The following is a 16,255-nucleotide window of genomic DNA, read 5'->3' as shown; positions in this document are numbered from 1 at the left end:
TTTCCTGGGAAGAAAAATCATCGGGCGAGGCTATAGTGATTCCAGGCGCACTGGTGTGCAGGTAAGACAAACTCTGTGAAGCGGAGCATGATGTATCAGGTAAACTGGGCGTGAAGTTTTTAAAGGAACAAGCTGAGCAGGTCATTGAAAACGATAGGAAAAATGCAATCCAGCCAATGATAGACATCAATACCATTGTTCTAGTAACTACAATGGATGGACCACGTATGGGTATTGGAGACGAACACTCACCGGCGCTGAGTTCAGTGATAGAACGGGGTCTGAATTGTCATTTACGTAATATTATCTCTGCGAACTGTCAGTGTTTTATATTCGTTTTTCTTTACAAAAGTTTAAAATAAAGGCCAGTGTAACACTACACTCCAACATATCTTGCCTCAAGTTGCTTTCTTTGATCAACATACCTTCTCAGTTTGTTCCCAAGCTACTGAATGCGCACGCCAGGAAACCGAAGCCATCTCACTCGACTCCTCATGTCGCGCCCAGTCAGGCTGCATCGAAATTTCCTGGCGCTAGAAACTTGAACAAGACAGAAATAAGTCTCGAATTTCCCGTTCATCTTTCAATTTACATCTTTGATTTAACTTGAAAGAACTGGCGTGCCAAAGGGACAAATGTAGGTCCTTGCTTTATTTCATTCACAGGTACCTATTGAAGGTTTCTACTCGTTACTTAGGCATAATGATAATGGTCTCTGGGGCAGGCGGAGTTCCTCCCAAAAAGTATCTTTCATCCTTTTATTTTCTCCTGCAGCTTGCCCGTATCATATTGATACTCACCATCGTGTAATGTTTCTTCTATCAATGTTATTATTGCGAAAATTCTCACTGTGCTTTTAGTCGGTTCTGGTCAGTGGGGGTACCCACTTAATTGATTGACCATTTTCTCAATAAAACGAGTGGTGCAATCACTTGATATTCAGCAGATATTTCAATGATGAATAACACAGAAAAAAGCCCTCTTCAGTGACCGAACATATGTATTGCATATGTAGATCACTTGGTAGCGATTTTTTGATTTTCTCATACATTGCTTTTACTACCCACAGTGACTCTTCACAAACGCGAGCAGCATGCACCTCTGTCCCAATGGTTGAGGGATCCGCCAATTTATCGGCGTTGAGATGAATATCGTGTTTCCACACACGGCATGATGGACATACAGACTTGATTGTAGGAGGAAAGATGGTGATCATTCATCGAGATCACTCATATCTCTACAATATCACCTGTCACTTTACTAGGCCGTGCTGTTAAAATATTCGGGAAGGATAAACGCCAGCGTCTGCGCGTCCTCCTCCTTCTGGGCTGCACTCCTCGGCATGATGGAAAATTGCATACTCCCCTTTTCCTCGCTCAAAAGATCGCCTTGTAGTGTCGCAGCACACAACTCCTCTAGGATAGTCGCCGCGACATGTCTTGCAGTATCCGCATTGCTTTGAAGCGTTTTGAACACCTCTGCAGCCGTGACGACTTCGGAGTGTGGCCTCCAAGAGTCGTAGTCGGTAGCTGTTGCGACCAGCGCATAACTGACAGGTTCTTGAGTATGGGAGCTAACGAGTCATCCGTAGCTAGAAGAACGACGTACCTGAGTTCCGCCTCCCTGGCCAGTTTAGCTTCAGGGAGCACGCTCATATTGATCAAATCTCCACCCCACGACCTGTACATGATGCTTTCCGCTCTCGTCGAGAATTGTGGGCCCTCCATACAGATGATGCACTTCTCCTTATGCAAAACGACTCCTCTACCTTCTTCCTGAAGCACCTTCTCAACTCTTCCTTCCAGCCATTTCACCAATTTCACGCTAAAAGGATCCCCAAAAGCAGTATGTGCGACAATAGTCGTACCTTCAAAAAAACTAGCCGGACGAATACCCTTTGTACGATCAATGATTTGGGTGGGGATAGCAAAGTGACCTGGGGCTATTTCTTCACGCAGGGAGCCTACAGCACTAAATGCGAGGATGGCACGCACACCAATGGATTTAAGAGCAGCGATGTTAGCCCGAGAAGGGACTGTTGAAGGAGAGAATGTATGATGGGGACCATGGCGAGCGAGAAAGGCGATGAGAGAGCCGGATGGTAGAGAACAGATCGTGATCGGTGATGAAGGGTATCCCCAGGGCTTTGTAACAAGTCAGCAAGCTAGAAGGTATATGTACTATAGCCGACATACTGTGTCTGGGTTTACAGTTTTGCTGCTAGAGGTGAATATATCGTAAAAGAGAAACGGATATGTACTTACACAAAGGTAAGATTGTCGAGGTGATACAGGCCACTACCACCGATTACGCCAACGAGAACTGGAGGATGGAATCAACATGTGCTACCTGATCTTGATAATTTTACTTGCCTTTCTCATTTTCTGTAGCCATTGGTGAATTAATACTATCTAATCAGTTGAAAGTAAAAAGTGAAGGTGTTCTCGGCATTTTTAAATCCGATGGCGGTTTGAAAATAAAAGGATCTGATAAGCTGACGGTAACGAACGTTCGACATAACCATTATCAACCTTGATCAACATTATCCTCTGAGGCATCCTGGTTTATTTACTTATGAAATCTTGGAATCGATTCGGTGGTGTGAATTATTTGCCGTCGACGAATCCGAATGCATAGCAAAAGATGAAGAGGGAGACCAAAGAAAGACAGCCGGTACTGGTTGTAGTTTCACTGGCAAAAGCTCAGAGCCTAGGCTAAACTCCATATCGACGTCTTTGTCATATTGTCGACACCTCTGCTAACGAGGTCATCCACACGTGAACCAAGGATAGAGCGCATTGGTGAACGTTGCGCTGAGCTCCAAATAATAGCTGGGTTTTATGCTCGCTTCACTCGTTGCCTCTCGAGCACACTCACGTCCCATATCCCAACAATGAAGGACGTCGACCGTTTGTGTGAACCAGATTGCGGAGCCCTAGGAGCCCTAGGCTGTTTTCGGTTGCTTGCCAAAGCATTTGCTATGATGTCATATACACCAGCGATTCAAACCATGGCTGGCCCAAATTCGCTATAAGGCTCCTCACTCACTACCAACTTGTATCGCATCCACAATGGACTCCCTTCCAGTTGATATGTCAAATCCTGCTGTACAAGAGTACCTTTCTCTTGTTCGGTATGTCTCCATCTTTCTTCCTTTCGCTAGTGTTTCACTCATTTTATCACAGCTTGCAGGTCTTGACTCCCCTCTCGCTTTTGATTAACATCGCCACCGTACTTGTCTGTACTGTAATAGTCAAGCCATCTATCGGTACGTGCTCAAAATATGTCAGGTCAGATAGCCTGTTCACTAATATCGTAAATAGGAGGCATAACCGACCTATATCCAACATCCATTTCTCCGAATCCTGCTTTAATAGCAGTGTATGTTCTTGCAATATATGTCGGCCAGGTCGGTTACTGTGTCCTCCTCGTCCTCGCCAGAAAACCTGAGACAAAGGTATATATCCATCTCTTTCTCTTTTCACTCTTACCAATCATCACACGACACGCAGAAAGCAATGGTGAAGGCAGTCGGCCTTAGCCTTGTCCTCGCAAACTGGTTCATGGCTCTATGGGCTATCGCATGGGTGTTGCAGTTTTTCCTGGTTTCCACCATCTTCCTGGGACTTATTCTACTCTTACTCATCTATTCCAACATTGCTTTGCTTACCTATCACCCACCCTCTTCCGACCGCCCACTGGATATCGCCCTCGTACACGCGCCTCTTCGCCTCTTCCTCATCTTACCCCTCTCACTCATGTTTCCATATTCGCTATTGTATGTCCGTCTATTGCCATGACTCACACTGTCCGCTAACCCCGTATTGCACCGCCTTTCCCCAATAGCATAACTTTAGGTCTTTCTTATGCCCCGGATCTTCCACAAGATTACACACTGCACCAGTGGTCGGGATTTGGCGTTTCGTTTGGCGTCAATCTTCTCGGACTTGCTGTAGTCATCACCAGACGAGACATCGTCTGGGCTGTGGCCGCAACTTGGATTTGTGCAAGTATATGGAGCGCGCGGCCCAAACCTGCTCCCGTTATTGTGAGTTGGTCTTTCAACTGAAACAAATGGCACTAATCCTATAATCTACTCAGATCGTAGTCATCCTATTTACTGTGCTTCACCCACTAGGCCTGTTGGCCTCCATGATTTATAATCGTTTCTATAGTAAACAACATGGAAGAATTGCTTTGCCTTCTGACGAAAACGAGAATACACAACACGAACATGGAGGAGAAAGGAGGGGCCCAAGAGAAGTGGACGTAGAAGCTTTGTGGGGCTGAGCGGATCTTCGTTGGGTTTCGCTGACGCTTTTATTTCATAATGTGCAGGTGTGCAGACACCAGAATACAAATTCACCTGCATAAAAAAAAACTTACTCGCTATTTTGTTGGTTCGAAATGCAACTGTCATGTTGAAACTTTGCATCCAATATGCCAGTATCATAAAGACAAACACTGTGCGCCCAGGCATTGAAAGTGTGATAGATAGTGCGGACACCATACACTCCAACGTCGTACGCGTAGTGATTTGTCCCTACCATTGAGATTGGGTCAGAAGTGTTTTTTTTTGTCTCAAATTCAACCTGATCTTCGTCGTGATGCAAACAAAGTCTGGATTCTAAACAATGGTGAGAGCGTATAAAATAAAATTGTAGTGAATCAAGATAGTGTTTAGCATAGCTGATTATAACTCATTGGTGCATATCTTTTTGATGTCAGACCATTTACTGATGACACCATGATTTATCTATTTCGGTTGCTTTAGTGGGGAGGTGGTGTGCAGAGTTGATTTTGTTGCGTTGCATGGTGTATAAAAGTCACAATAACAAAATCGAAAGTTCAACAGATCCCTTTGGTTTGATACTGCTGTCGCTACTGTGATTAAAAACTGAAGCTTCAAGTTAACTGTTGCGGTAATTTGCCGCACTGCAGAGTTCGATATGTCACGTGGTCTACACGTGTTCAAGAGCAACTGGCAGTAATGTTCTCTCTTGAAGAGCATCTACAATACAAATCCTTGAAATTTATCCCAACAATGTGCAGCTTTTCGTTGGCGTCGTATCTCTAGGCCATATTTCGCGTGATATTCATATTCATCCATGCGTTGGGCTAGTTCAAGCAATTCCATGTGTTCTTCGGCACTTCTTCTCACTTCCCACCCATATTATTATTGGCCCATCGGTGGATTATCGCAGCAGACAAGTTCCGACACGCTCGCAAGCTTTGTACATGCACCATGTGTATCACTCAGTGATTGTCAACCTCCGTGCTGCTCGAAATGCAAATGTCATGGATTCTCCCGAAATCAAGAGCGCTGATGAATAAGTACACCACTAGCCCAACTGAGGACCACGGACGGTGGAAAAATCGCCATTATAGGTCTTTATTGATGTCCGCCTTGGGTGGACCTATCGGTATGCCTATCGGTATGTTCTTCGTTCGTGATGGTTTCGTGCTGCGGCGCTGGGGAATCGATTTGATTCAGCTGTAGGAAGGTGGTACGAGGTCTATGTGCTACACATTTGATGTGGCCCTTGCCTGTGAGTTTTCTATCTACTCTGCTTATCGTAGTTTGTCGAACCAGCCCCCAGCACTTTCTCTCTCAAATTTAATCAGTCGATATCGGGAGTGTTCATTGGCATCTCCACAAGGGTTGAGAATACTGCACTCCGGTATTCAAAGTAAAAGCGTCGATCCTCCAGATTGGCGCCTTTTTCTCTCGCCGGTCGACCAATATCATACCAACAGAACGCTGTACATAACACTAGTGATCTCTTAAAAATGGATACCGGAAAGTACCTTTCGGGTACTTGACTTGTAGCCATGATGAACTCCCGACTTGATGCGTATCGTAAATGGCATTTGCTCACCGAAGTTCCGTCAGAAAAGTCATCGCCGCGACCGTACCTGTCCTGATCGTCTGTTTGATGTTTGATCCACCGATGGCGTGTGCAATCTGAACAATAACAGACAGCGCTCGACTTCTTCATCAATACATATGCCATTTCCGTCCTGCAGCAAATCCGATTATCTTAGAACACCACCATGGGCAAAACATGGCTTGGTATCCTGACTATGTAGAAACAAGGTTACATTGTCTAATCTAACACACAGAGTTGGCAGGTATACAGTAGTTAGCGTTAAACTTGAATTTCACCGCTTGTGAGGTGCACCATCATGATGAATAATGGCGAGTCCGACTGTAAGCATCAACATCTCGACGGTCGATGAACAGAACAAAGATGATTGATCCATAGGTTTTGACAGAAAGGTAATATGGCAATGCCATGGATCGCAATGAACACCTGAGCTGAGGCATGCACGACAAAGGAGCTGAAGCGGCCCCAAAGAGGTAAAAGATAGTACCTCGAATTTTAATCCTGGCATGGTGTCCGCTTCCACGGATTACTCGGGTGGTGTGGCGAAAAGTAAATAATAACGCCGCGGTGCCGTGCAACGAGTTCACCGTTCTGATCCAACACATCGAAGGAAAACGACTTACCTAGAAAGAGAGAGGCACGAAAGCAGAACTTGAGCAATGCCGTTATATGGGATTTCCCAGCTTGTATGAGCACACAAGCAACATGCAGCGCCATCAAGCGTGATCGAACCATGACCCATGCAGCTGACGCGTGTGAGCTGCAAGTTCTGGGAGCAGCATAACCCAGCTGGGAAGTTGAGTCATACCTTCCTCATCCGCTCGGCGGGGATACTGAGCTGCAGACTTGAGGATGATCTCCCGAATGATTATGTTATCAATAATTTCAGTTGTGGGTGGGGGATGTGGGATGGGTATTAGGATGATCACGACAGTCCTCCCTCTCCGTTGTCCGAATGTTGAATTTGCGGTCTATCTCAGTTGATGTTTTCCGTTTCCGTTTCCAGACTCGTTTGATTTTCCTTTGGTCCAATTCTAGAACCCAAGGCGATTGTCGGCTGATGGCGTATCCCTAGCAATTGTATTTTCATATGGCAGTTATGAAATTTCTATCAGGATTGTTCTCAATGAAGTGAAATCACAAACGTACTCGATTTATTTCGGAGCATTGCGAGAGAGCAGCCTGGGTCGCGACCAGAGCAAGATGGAATGGGTAGCTATTTCGCATAGGGAAAGCCCGCTGACCCCTTGCAGCTCAGATAGGATCAGTTCTGTGAGTAAATCTCATATTACCATGCTAACGGCCAGAAAATTCTGAAAACGGAGCTCGTGAGCAACCTCTGGCGCTATCTGGAAATCCGACGAGTTCCAGATATTCTATGCTACTCACCCCTCATCGTTGGGCGGAAGCTTTGGTGGTATTATTTGCGTTGACATCTGACTAGATGTGATACCACACGTCTGCACGGTGTGTGATGAGCTTGTACTACTGAAGTGACATTGACGGATACCAAGACGAATGCCAGACCTTCGGTCAAAAAAACTCCCCCATCTTGTCCTTGCAGCCGCCTGCTGTTCGTGCTACCAATGAATAAAAAGACGGTTAAAAATCTCATGTCAGTGAATTTCGAAAATGTTATTCACAGAGCCGTATATTCAAACCTGGCAGTGGACATTTTGGCCAGAGTTGCGAGGACTGAACCTGTCCAGGTTACCGTCGGGTTCGCAGGGCTTGGAAGGGAGATGGTCTTCGTGTGTAACGTTTAAAAGAGGCTGAGAATTGATCGACTAGATCATTAGGAGTAAGAAGTAAGTTATGAATAGCTGGACAATTTCAACTTCACCTTACCTGCCCCTTCTCTGGGAATGGCAACTAAGAAGTAGCAAACGAGCGAGACTCATCGAACTCTTGATAAAAACAAGAAAGCTTCCCACTTTCCGGAACACGGGCACATCGAGACTCGATTTGTTTTTTGGCCGTAGACAGTCCAGTAGAATAGTTAAACGCCAGCTAGCGTGTGTTTGTGGACGGAATTTGAAGCTTGACGCAGGGTCGACTTGACTTGGACTTGAGCAATCAGCTCGGAGCAGACCAATGGCACAGAGAAACTGTCACGGCGACAGCAAAAATAATATTGGTACGTACCTCAAGCCGTTCTCTCAAGCCTTCCTTTTGCATTATTTTTAGTACTTCTTCAAGGAGTTATACTATCACCGTGTACACACGAAGAATAGTTACCGTGAAAAAAAGGAGCAAAAAAGTGATGAAGAAATAGCAGGTCAACGTACAGCTAGGACACGTGCACGCCATGTAAGTACGCCCGTTCCATTCTTAGTGACCGGCCTTGTTCTTTGGTTGATAGCAGTAATACAGCGACGGAGAGCCGTCGGGACCGTACCACTCGTTCTTAGAATGGAGTAAAGCATCCGCGGGAGTGTGGTTGCAAACAACACCAAAGACCGACCTGCTCGCAAACTTTGTCGGCGTCGTCAATATCGTGGTTTTACATGATGACATTGCTGGACATAGATCAACCAGTCTTTGGTTTTGGTTTTCATCGCTTTATTGGGGCTTGCAGTGTTTTGTTTGATCCTGGGCCCCGATGTCACTGGACATTGGTGGCGATAGTGTGTGGTCTTTTAGTTTGCAGCCCGAGCTTATCCTGTCTCCATGCCATTCACCAAGGTCTTTGTCAATAATATTGTTTCAAAGTATTATCCCACCCTTTTCGTCTTTTTCGCATCTATCACTCGTATCATATCATACACAGGTGGCCGAGTCTCCAGGGCAGGATTTGGGGGAGGGGCAATGGCATTGATACTCTGTTGATAGTTCGGAACATCATATTCACACTTCGGCATTCAATCCCCCGATGTGTTCACAGCCCTCCATCTTCGTTAATCTAATGCATCATCAATGGAGCGTCAGTCGAACAACTTCAAATCTCATTCGACGCTCGGTATATGGACACTGCCTTGGTTATCAACAGTCGATGAGTCACATTAAGTGCTACTGCCCTTGCACCTCGAGACTCTGAGAGAGGTGGGCCTCGGTTCTCGCCCGTGGGTCAGGGCTGTGGCGAACAGACTGAGGCGATCGTACCTATTCCAATTCTCCCCATCTTCGATTCGTCTATCCGTCCTATTAAAAATGGGTATCTGCGCGTCAAGTTCTACACACAAACATCATTAATCAGCCTTGTCAGATGTGGAGTACAGCGCAAGGTAATTGTTTATTTACCGAGGAAGTAGAGTGCGGTGCAAGGAAGATGTTCAAGTTTCTCCGAAGAAAACGTAAAGCAAGAGGCACTGTAACTCATCAATATCCCTTTCTCTCGAATTTCTTCATGATACCTATCAGGAGGCTTTTGTGGTATCCCCATTGGAGGTCGCGAAAAGGGGATCGCCGCGCTTAAAGTCGTTTGGAGCAGCGAGAGTCGGTGTTGTTTTGGTAGCTATCCTATCTGTCTGATGTGGCAGTCGACAGATGGATGGGGCAAGCTAAAGACAGTTGCAGCTATGGTTCAACACATGTGATTCGTTGGTCAACCTGACTCGAAAGGTCACGCATGTTTATCTGAGCAAGAACAAGCACTTTTCTAATTTAGACCATCATTAATCACGATGCCTCATCAAGCTGCCTTCCATCAGTACCACACTGCCGCAGGGCGCGCTGCAAGCATGCATCTCAACATACATACATGCACCCAGTAGTGCTGCGTTAATCCATATCTGGACTCAGTCCGATACTCGCACCCGTGAGTGTTAATGCTTATTTGGTAGTGGATACTTATCGCCTTCTAGTTCGTAAGCGTTGCAATGCCAAACCAATATGAACAAATGTGTACGATAGACCTACCACCACCACTGTATGGACGTAGCATTAACTCACTGTTCTCCCCCTGTCCCTCTTTGGGCGTCAGATTCCGGCTGTGTTGGGCTCGACTTGCGTATTTTGGGCATATTCGAAATTTGCTGAGACTCTCAGGCTCATTACGATGGCTCTTATCTTGACGGAGGAACGCATTCGGACGAAGAGGGAAACTAACGGAGAACTGGACGTCAATGGTGATGCCCGGGTGTAGGACGGGGATCTTTCCAAAAGTTGTCGGGCGCTGAGAAGTGAGGACCAGTCAGTCGGCGTTTTGGTATGGGTGATAACTTTAGATAGGTTCACCGCCAAAAAAAAAATAGCTAATCCGCCACACACTCTCCAAACTCTATGCGAAGTAAGATTCATCAACATGATTCAAACGCGCTCATACTGAATCAGGCAAAAGGTGCTCTCAGATAAGCGGGGGTGAAACACAAAGGACCTGGAACATGCGTTTCACGCATGTAGATTCTACGTTGGTTATCCTTGGCCATTGACGATCTGTGAGCGCTATATTGTTTTTTTGAATAACGCACTCATGTAGTCTGACATGGTGGTTAATCCGTCACAGCCGTTTGGATAGTGTAAAACGTTGACGACGGTATCATGAACTTTCGATTACGATGGTCTGATCAGTACCTAATATGGGTGGCAGAATGCTCTCTCTGAAGCCGGAGAGCGCTGGTGACTAACGCGCCTCTACAAAATTGCGCACATGCGAGCCGCAGCGCAAACGATGATCAGTAACGTCCTCGAACTTGCACCTCGTGCTGCATATAAGCGCTAATCCGCCACAGATCATACGTTCGTTTCTCGACGACATAACAAATTCTGTGATCACCCCCTATCTACAACGGAACTGCTAGCAAATCAAGCATATTGAATCCTCGAACGAGAAACAAGAAAACATCAAGAACCAGAGGAAGCTCTCACGGACCTAGAAGCCCCTGAGTACCGTCCGACAATTGTTCCTGATACGTCTTTATTTCTCGTCTCTTCCTGTAGCTGCCTAGGCTGCTCTGGACTGACTGTTCTCTATATATACAGTATATTATTATAACTTCGTTCTCCAACGTCGACTCCACGGAATCATGGCAAGGGATATCTAATCGCCGCGGTGCTTGCTGTAATGTCCACGTCTATAGGCCGCTCTACTCAAGCACCTGATGTATTTCTTATTGCGCCCATCTCAGGTCGATAAGGGTGTATAGGCGTCAGTTAGGGGCAAAAGCAAAGTGCCCTGGTCCTCGTACATTGTATAGGCTACTGCGACGAACGTTGCACAAACGGGATGAGCGAGGCAGTATAGCCTCGGATGGGATCAATGAAAAACAAAAGGGAGCGGGGAAGTTGCTCTTGGCTCGCAACCCGAGTCGGAAGAACGGTTGCCTGTAACTGTATATCCCAAAAGCTAAGCTTACAAGCTCGGCCCGCTCCACAGGATCCAAACTACTAGAACAGGATACAATATATCTCAAGAAGGACTTGCATTTCCACCAGAACGAGTGATCAACTAACGGAATGGACAACTGACGTTGAGATCGGGCCTGCGGCATCATCACGATATGTAATGATGGGAATGCGATGTGACTTTTTTTGATCACCACTTCGCTGACAGTTTTCGACAGATTGGTGACAGCAACGAGCCAACAGCCTTGCCTGCCTGCACTCAACTGACACCGACGACGACGACGATACTGGGATGATTTACTCAATTTACATGGCTGAAGGTACAACCATTCGATCGACGCAAGTATTTCCGCCACTGGCGAGCATTAGGTTTTGCTCTTGCGCAGGGACCGTCATCTGGTGTCAGATCTTTACACATAATTTGTTTTTAAAAGCAAGGCACGGTGTGACTGATAAACCACTACAGATGAGATGGCCTGCGACGGTCGTGGGATGTACACCGTTGCGATAGGCTGAATGGCGGGCAGTGGTCATGGACGAGCTGAGATGAGCTGAGGTGAATGCTCGAATAGAACCTGGTGGACACATAGGTTGTTTTGTGGCGTGCGCAAGGTACAGTTGGACGATCCCAGCAAGCCGAGTAGCAGGGATAAGCAGAGGTCTGATTAGGATCAGCACGAGTGGAGAGCATGTGGAACACTGAGGGGTACATACGTACTATGTACGGTATGCCGAGGAGAAGAAAGCATGTCAGGGTGATGAGGATGTTCAGATTAGCTCTGCCGCTGTGCAGCAGTGACAGATGGGCTTGTGGGACATTGCTGTGGCGATAGTAAGAATATCTACCACTAGAAAGATGGATTGTTTAGCCTGGACCAGACAGGACGAAGAGATCGGCGGATGAAGTAACAGAGGAATATTGTAAGGCCGCGCCGTGGATCGAAAGGTGGGGATTCTGAATACAAGGAGCCAGAAACGAGACAAGGGTACACGGGTGCAATTGAGAGCAAATCCTACGCCCAAAAATAGAGCATAGCTATCTGCATCTCCATTCGAGGTGAAGATCATCACTGTCCATGGTGTTGCACCGACATCACATACGAGATGCGGAGGAGCGAGCTGTGCATGGGCGCGAACAGAGAGAGCATCACAGAGATCATGCCATCCCAAGCAGCGACTATCACGACTCTCGCCTTGGATAAGCCATGCGTTGCGAGGCCACGGTGAATAAAGACAATGCCGGCCGCTGATTCGCCTTTCAATCACGTCACCCCTTCTTGATCAACTCCATGAAAAAGCGCCCGGCCGCCGGCTTCCCAATGGATTAATGGAGACTCGGATCGGTTCACGGTTTATCTGAGCACTTGCAGTCTTTCGATTGCCTTTTCGGTTTCTCTCTCATACTCCACCTCGTGATTCGTCACTGCCTATCGTCTTTTCGCCCTTTTCTCGCCATATCCGGTGCTCATTGCCGCCATGCCCGTCCAAATCCCCCGCTTACCTTTCCCTTTCCGTCCCCTTTTTCATTTTATCCGCCCGCACGGGATATCCATATACGGATGATTTTCAGGCATAGCGTCAGTCCGCTTTGGGCATTCCATTGAGTCGCTTGCTGTTACACTATTGCCGTATCAGAAGCGGCGAGGGTGAGATAGTGAGCGGCGAGCGGGGTGCGACTCGGACGACTTTCGTATTGATAATCATCTTTGCGTTGCCGACTCCATCCCACAATGCACGAACTTCAACGGGACGCAACCTGGTGGTCATTTCAACCCGTCTGAGTACGACAAGCGGGAGAGCCCCGCCTCGTCCTCCGTGACTTGCTATCATTACTATTTTATTATTGGACAGTGATGAGGAACGCAATTTATACAGGCGAGGCCAAATATGAGTATTGCAAGCGATCTTGAGGGCCACCAATCCAATGCTCGACGTCATAATCAAAGGTCCCCAAGCGAAGAGCGGAAGCACTTATTCAATGCAGTGCGCCCAACATACCAGTAGACTCGCAAACCGCAAACCTCAAACCTGAGAGCCCATCCCCGATACCTGCTAGCCGCAAGCTTAACTTTCCAACCCGCGATCCGTGCCCCAGCGACTAGACGAGAGTTTCGGCGGCGTCCGCATCGCTGAGCTCCCTCTCCCGTTCGAATGCGAGCACGATGTTGATGGCGATCGTGGTGGCGTGGCAAGTGTTGACAGGCTCGTGTGGCTCTCTCGTTTGATCCTGTGCGTGCCCCTCGGGTGACCTGTCGTAACAAAGCTTGCTGTGGAAGAAAAGTAAAGTAAAGTAAAGTAAATAGTAAGACTGGCTCCAAGGGAATCCGAGTCCGAGTTCGGGGTTCGCTTCCAGCGTCTGAAAAAAAATCCATTAAACCATCTGCGTCGAAAGAGAAAACTCGCGTTCCGGGTGAACCATGGTTCAGTACCTCTTGCGAAAGCTTAAATGATAGGAGTTAAATTGTATTTGGTGAAAAATGGCAACGCGGCCTACTTTTAGTTATCGTGGACTCCATCATCGATCATGATGGTGATGGCGGCCACGCCCAGTTCAATTGCTGGAAGTCGAGAGGAATCAAAGATGCATCTGCTCAACTCGTAAAGTGAGTTTGCAGGCTCACGATGACGAGCGGCTTCAAACGTGCACTAAAAACTCGAGTTTTTTTTTTTTTTGCCACATCGCGGAGTCGCAAAATAGAAAAAAACACACAAAGCGAATAAGTAACAGTCACCAGAAGCAACAAAAAGGGGGGAAGGGTGGGGACCCTGAGGCCGGCCTGATTGTCGAGCAAATCATTACCTACTTCGTGCACAAGCTTTCAATTCCTACTAGTTCTCGCGCGCGTGTGTTCGCGCATCTCTCAGGCTTCCTCATGAAAACCTTGCCACGGCCGCCTTTCCCTTTGTCGGGGGTGATGGCAATGGAAAGCGCGAAGGTGCTTGCTTGATCGAGAGAAGGGACGCTAACGCAAATACAAACCCACTCAGGCTAACCACCCACCCTCTTATTGTTCAAGTCAAGTTCTGCATCACGCATCAACCCCTATTATAGTCTCTTCGAGACGATTCAATGTGATTCAGTCGCGAGGTACTATGGGCCGGTGACTAGTCCCAAACAAACGAATTCGGCAGTGGGATGCCCACATCGATGTCATGGCCTCCTATTGTTATTGTCACATCGGGTTTCAAAATGGGGGGTGCAACACTGTGCGACGGCCGGTGGTAAGCACTCTTACTAGTAGAACGATCCTTCTTCCCTCTCTAGTCATTCACTTGTTCTCGTGCTTTGTAGATCCGATTGAGTAAAAGGGCATCGATACGGCGTGCGGATGGATTCTGAGAAGGCGATGGCACGTGGTGTGAGGGCGGCCTGCGACTATGACTACTACTACTCGTGTTCCAGCCCCGGGAGAAGAGGAAGGAGGGGTGCGGGTTCTGCGAAAGGCAAATAGCGGATCCCTGGAAGGCGGCCATGATGCCACTTCGGAGGGGCTGGCCCGCTTATGAGTATATGGAAAGGTGTTCGGTCCAAGAGGAAAAGGACGATGGGTGATATGGTTCGAGGCAAGATGGGGGCTTGAACGTTAAAAAAAACTTGGGAAGGATGCCTGTCTTTCCCTGATTATCGGTTGTGACGAATCAGAGTAGGGGGGGCCAGTGCATACAGTACGAGATTATGAGATACCCGCTCCATCGACCATCATTATGCCCATCTGATTTCTAACCAACAGGCTATCAATGCCATCAAGCAAAACGTATCGACATGAATCACTGTCTAGAGCGCATCGACCATACCCAAATCACCGCCCAAATCACTGCCCTCGTTTCCCATATGCATATACGCACTTATGAAGTCGGAAATGGAGTTTTTATCGATACGGTGCCAATACCTTTTCCTATTAGCTTATCGATGGCGGCTACAAGAGATACGTATTCATTAAAGGTGAGTCTCTTTACCACCTCGGCGACGCGGGGATTTGCCCTGTTCTTATCTTGGCGAGAGAGAGAAGGTCAAGTTCTTTGGGAGCAACTTCGTGTAAGGGCTTCTTTACCCTTCGCCCGGCCATTACTTATTACCTCTTATTGACAGGAGGTTGGAGCTCTGACGAGAGAACAGGGAGGCGTGGATTATGACACCTACTCTGGCTAATGACTAGATTTTGCCCGTTTCCGTCACCGTCTATTGCCTTGAGTGAGAAGGTCTTGCCAAGGTTTCGTCGATCTAATAGTGCGTGTGTGTGCGTGCGCGCGTGCATGCGCGGTGATAAAAAGGGGGGACTTTGGGAGGAGAAAGAAAAATCGAAGTTGTCGTTGGTAGAGATCGCGTGTTAGTCGCATGTTGACTTCCTTCAAGTTTCTTCCTGTGAACGCCACTGCAAGGATGGCACTACTCAGTTTGAGAGTTTTTGGGGATCTGCTTCATTTGCGTCGGCTTTACAGAGCCTCTCTTCTCACGAACATCAGTCCCCATCGCAGGTCATTTTTTTTCGTTTGAGGGACTGGGCTTGGGGCAGTGGGCCCCTCTGATGAATAGTGATAGGTGCTCGCTGATGGTCGTGTCAGTGTTTTAAAAAGGGTGCAGAGACGATCCCAAATGGCGATCCAGGCGATACTATCGAAATGAGTAGCAGTCTGTGCTGTACCGATGCCGAACTCGAGTTGTTACAGTTTTGCGAAATCTAAAATGAGGGTGGCTAATAGGATTTGGCCCTATCCATGAAGGTTCCGGAAAAGGGCCCTTCATCATCATGCCACCATCGAGGCGGCCGTGCAGAGTGAAATAACGCACCGATCGATGATTGGAGGGCAAAAGCACGAAGATCGATATGATCGGTTTATAGTCATCGAACCATGTTAACTGGGCAAAATTAGAAGGCAGAGCCAATGGAAAGGGAAGAAGAGGGAACCAGGGTACAACAATGGGCACATGAAGCGGGCCACGGCTGTCATTCATTTTTGTTTAAGAACCATGATTTTCGTGACGTGGTTGTGTTCTTGATAGGTGGATAATTTTGGTAGAGATGATGCCGGAAGGAGGGTGACGGGAGATCTGCCTTAATTGAGTTTGGTTTTATATTATAGGT

At 47.3% G+C, this 16,255-nt stretch overlaps 7 protein-coding genes across 7 annotated transcripts; 4 read left to right on the top strand and 3 right to left on the bottom strand.

Moving 5' to 3' along the window:
* Positions 1–1,195: 1,195 nt before the first annotated feature.
* SERLADRAFT_459934 (uncharacterized protein) lies at positions 1,196–2,446 on the bottom strand (the record flags this gene model as incomplete). The annotated part of the gene is made up of 5 exons (XM_007315130.1): positions 1,196–1,549; positions 1,609–2,144; positions 2,196–2,217; positions 2,265–2,322; positions 2,373–2,446. 5 exons carry the CDS (start codon positions 2,392–2,394, stop codon positions 1,261–1,263), a joined length of 927 nt encoding a protein of 308 aa, XP_007315192.1.
* A 423-nt stretch (positions 2,447–2,869) lies between these two features.
* SERLADRAFT_459933 (uncharacterized protein) lies at positions 2,870–4,462 on the top strand (the record flags this gene model as incomplete). Its single annotated transcript, XM_007315129.1, has 6 exons — positions 2,870–3,133; positions 3,186–3,268; positions 3,324–3,457; positions 3,513–3,778; positions 3,847–4,048; positions 4,102–4,462. The coding sequence occupies 6 exons, from the start codon at positions 3,072–3,074 to the stop codon at positions 4,288–4,290; spliced, it is 936 nt and encodes a 311-aa protein (XP_007315191.1).
* Positions 4,463–5,015: 553 nt separating this feature from the next.
* SERLADRAFT_459931 (uncharacterized protein) lies at positions 5,016–5,501 on the top strand (the record flags this gene model as incomplete). The annotated part of the gene is made up of 1 exon (XM_007315128.1): positions 5,016–5,501. The coding sequence occupies one exon, from the start codon at positions 5,109–5,111 to the stop codon at positions 5,325–5,327; it is 219 nt and encodes a 72-aa protein (XP_007315190.1).
* Positions 5,502–7,218: 1,717 nt separating this feature from the next.
* Positions 7,219–7,601, bottom strand: SERLADRAFT_459930 (uncharacterized protein; the record flags this gene model as incomplete). Its single annotated transcript, XM_007315127.1, has 2 exons — positions 7,219–7,468; positions 7,550–7,601. 2 exons carry the CDS (start codon positions 7,561–7,563, stop codon positions 7,309–7,311), a joined length of 174 nt encoding a protein of 57 aa, XP_007315189.1.
* A 1,319-nt stretch (positions 7,602–8,920) lies between these two features.
* SERLADRAFT_381292 (uncharacterized protein) lies at positions 8,921–9,139 on the top strand (the record flags this gene model as incomplete). Its single annotated transcript, XM_007315126.1, has 1 exon — positions 8,921–9,139. A coding segment is annotated over one exon (219 nt), but the record flags the coding sequence as incomplete, so codon positions are not given.
* Positions 9,140–10,342: 1,203 nt separating this feature from the next.
* SERLADRAFT_459929 (uncharacterized protein) lies at positions 10,343–12,339 on the bottom strand (the record flags this gene model as incomplete). The annotated part of the gene is made up of 1 exon (XM_007315125.1): positions 10,343–12,339. One exon carries the CDS (start codon positions 11,318–11,320, stop codon positions 10,976–10,978), a length of 345 nt encoding a protein of 114 aa, XP_007315187.1.
* Positions 12,340–13,891: 1,552 nt separating this feature from the next.
* SERLADRAFT_459928 (uncharacterized protein) lies at positions 13,892–16,076 on the top strand (the record flags this gene model as incomplete). The annotated part of the gene is made up of 3 exons (XM_007315124.1): positions 13,892–14,837; positions 14,903–15,207; positions 15,262–16,076. 2 exons carry the CDS (start codon positions 14,935–14,937, stop codon positions 15,319–15,321), a joined length of 333 nt encoding a protein of 110 aa, XP_007315186.1.
* Between the last annotated feature and the right edge of the window lie 179 nt (positions 16,077–16,255).

The sequence above is a fragment of the Serpula lacrymans genome, assembly GCF_000218685.1.
Source record: "Serpula lacrymans var. lacrymans S7.9 unplaced genomic scaffold SERLAscaffold_4, whole genome shotgun sequence".
NCBI lineage: Eukaryota > Fungi > Basidiomycota > Agaricomycetes > Boletales > Serpulaceae > Serpula > Serpula lacrymans.
The sequence above is the reverse complement of the archived record's forward strand: the minus strand, read 5'-3'. Positions and strand labels throughout refer to the sequence as shown.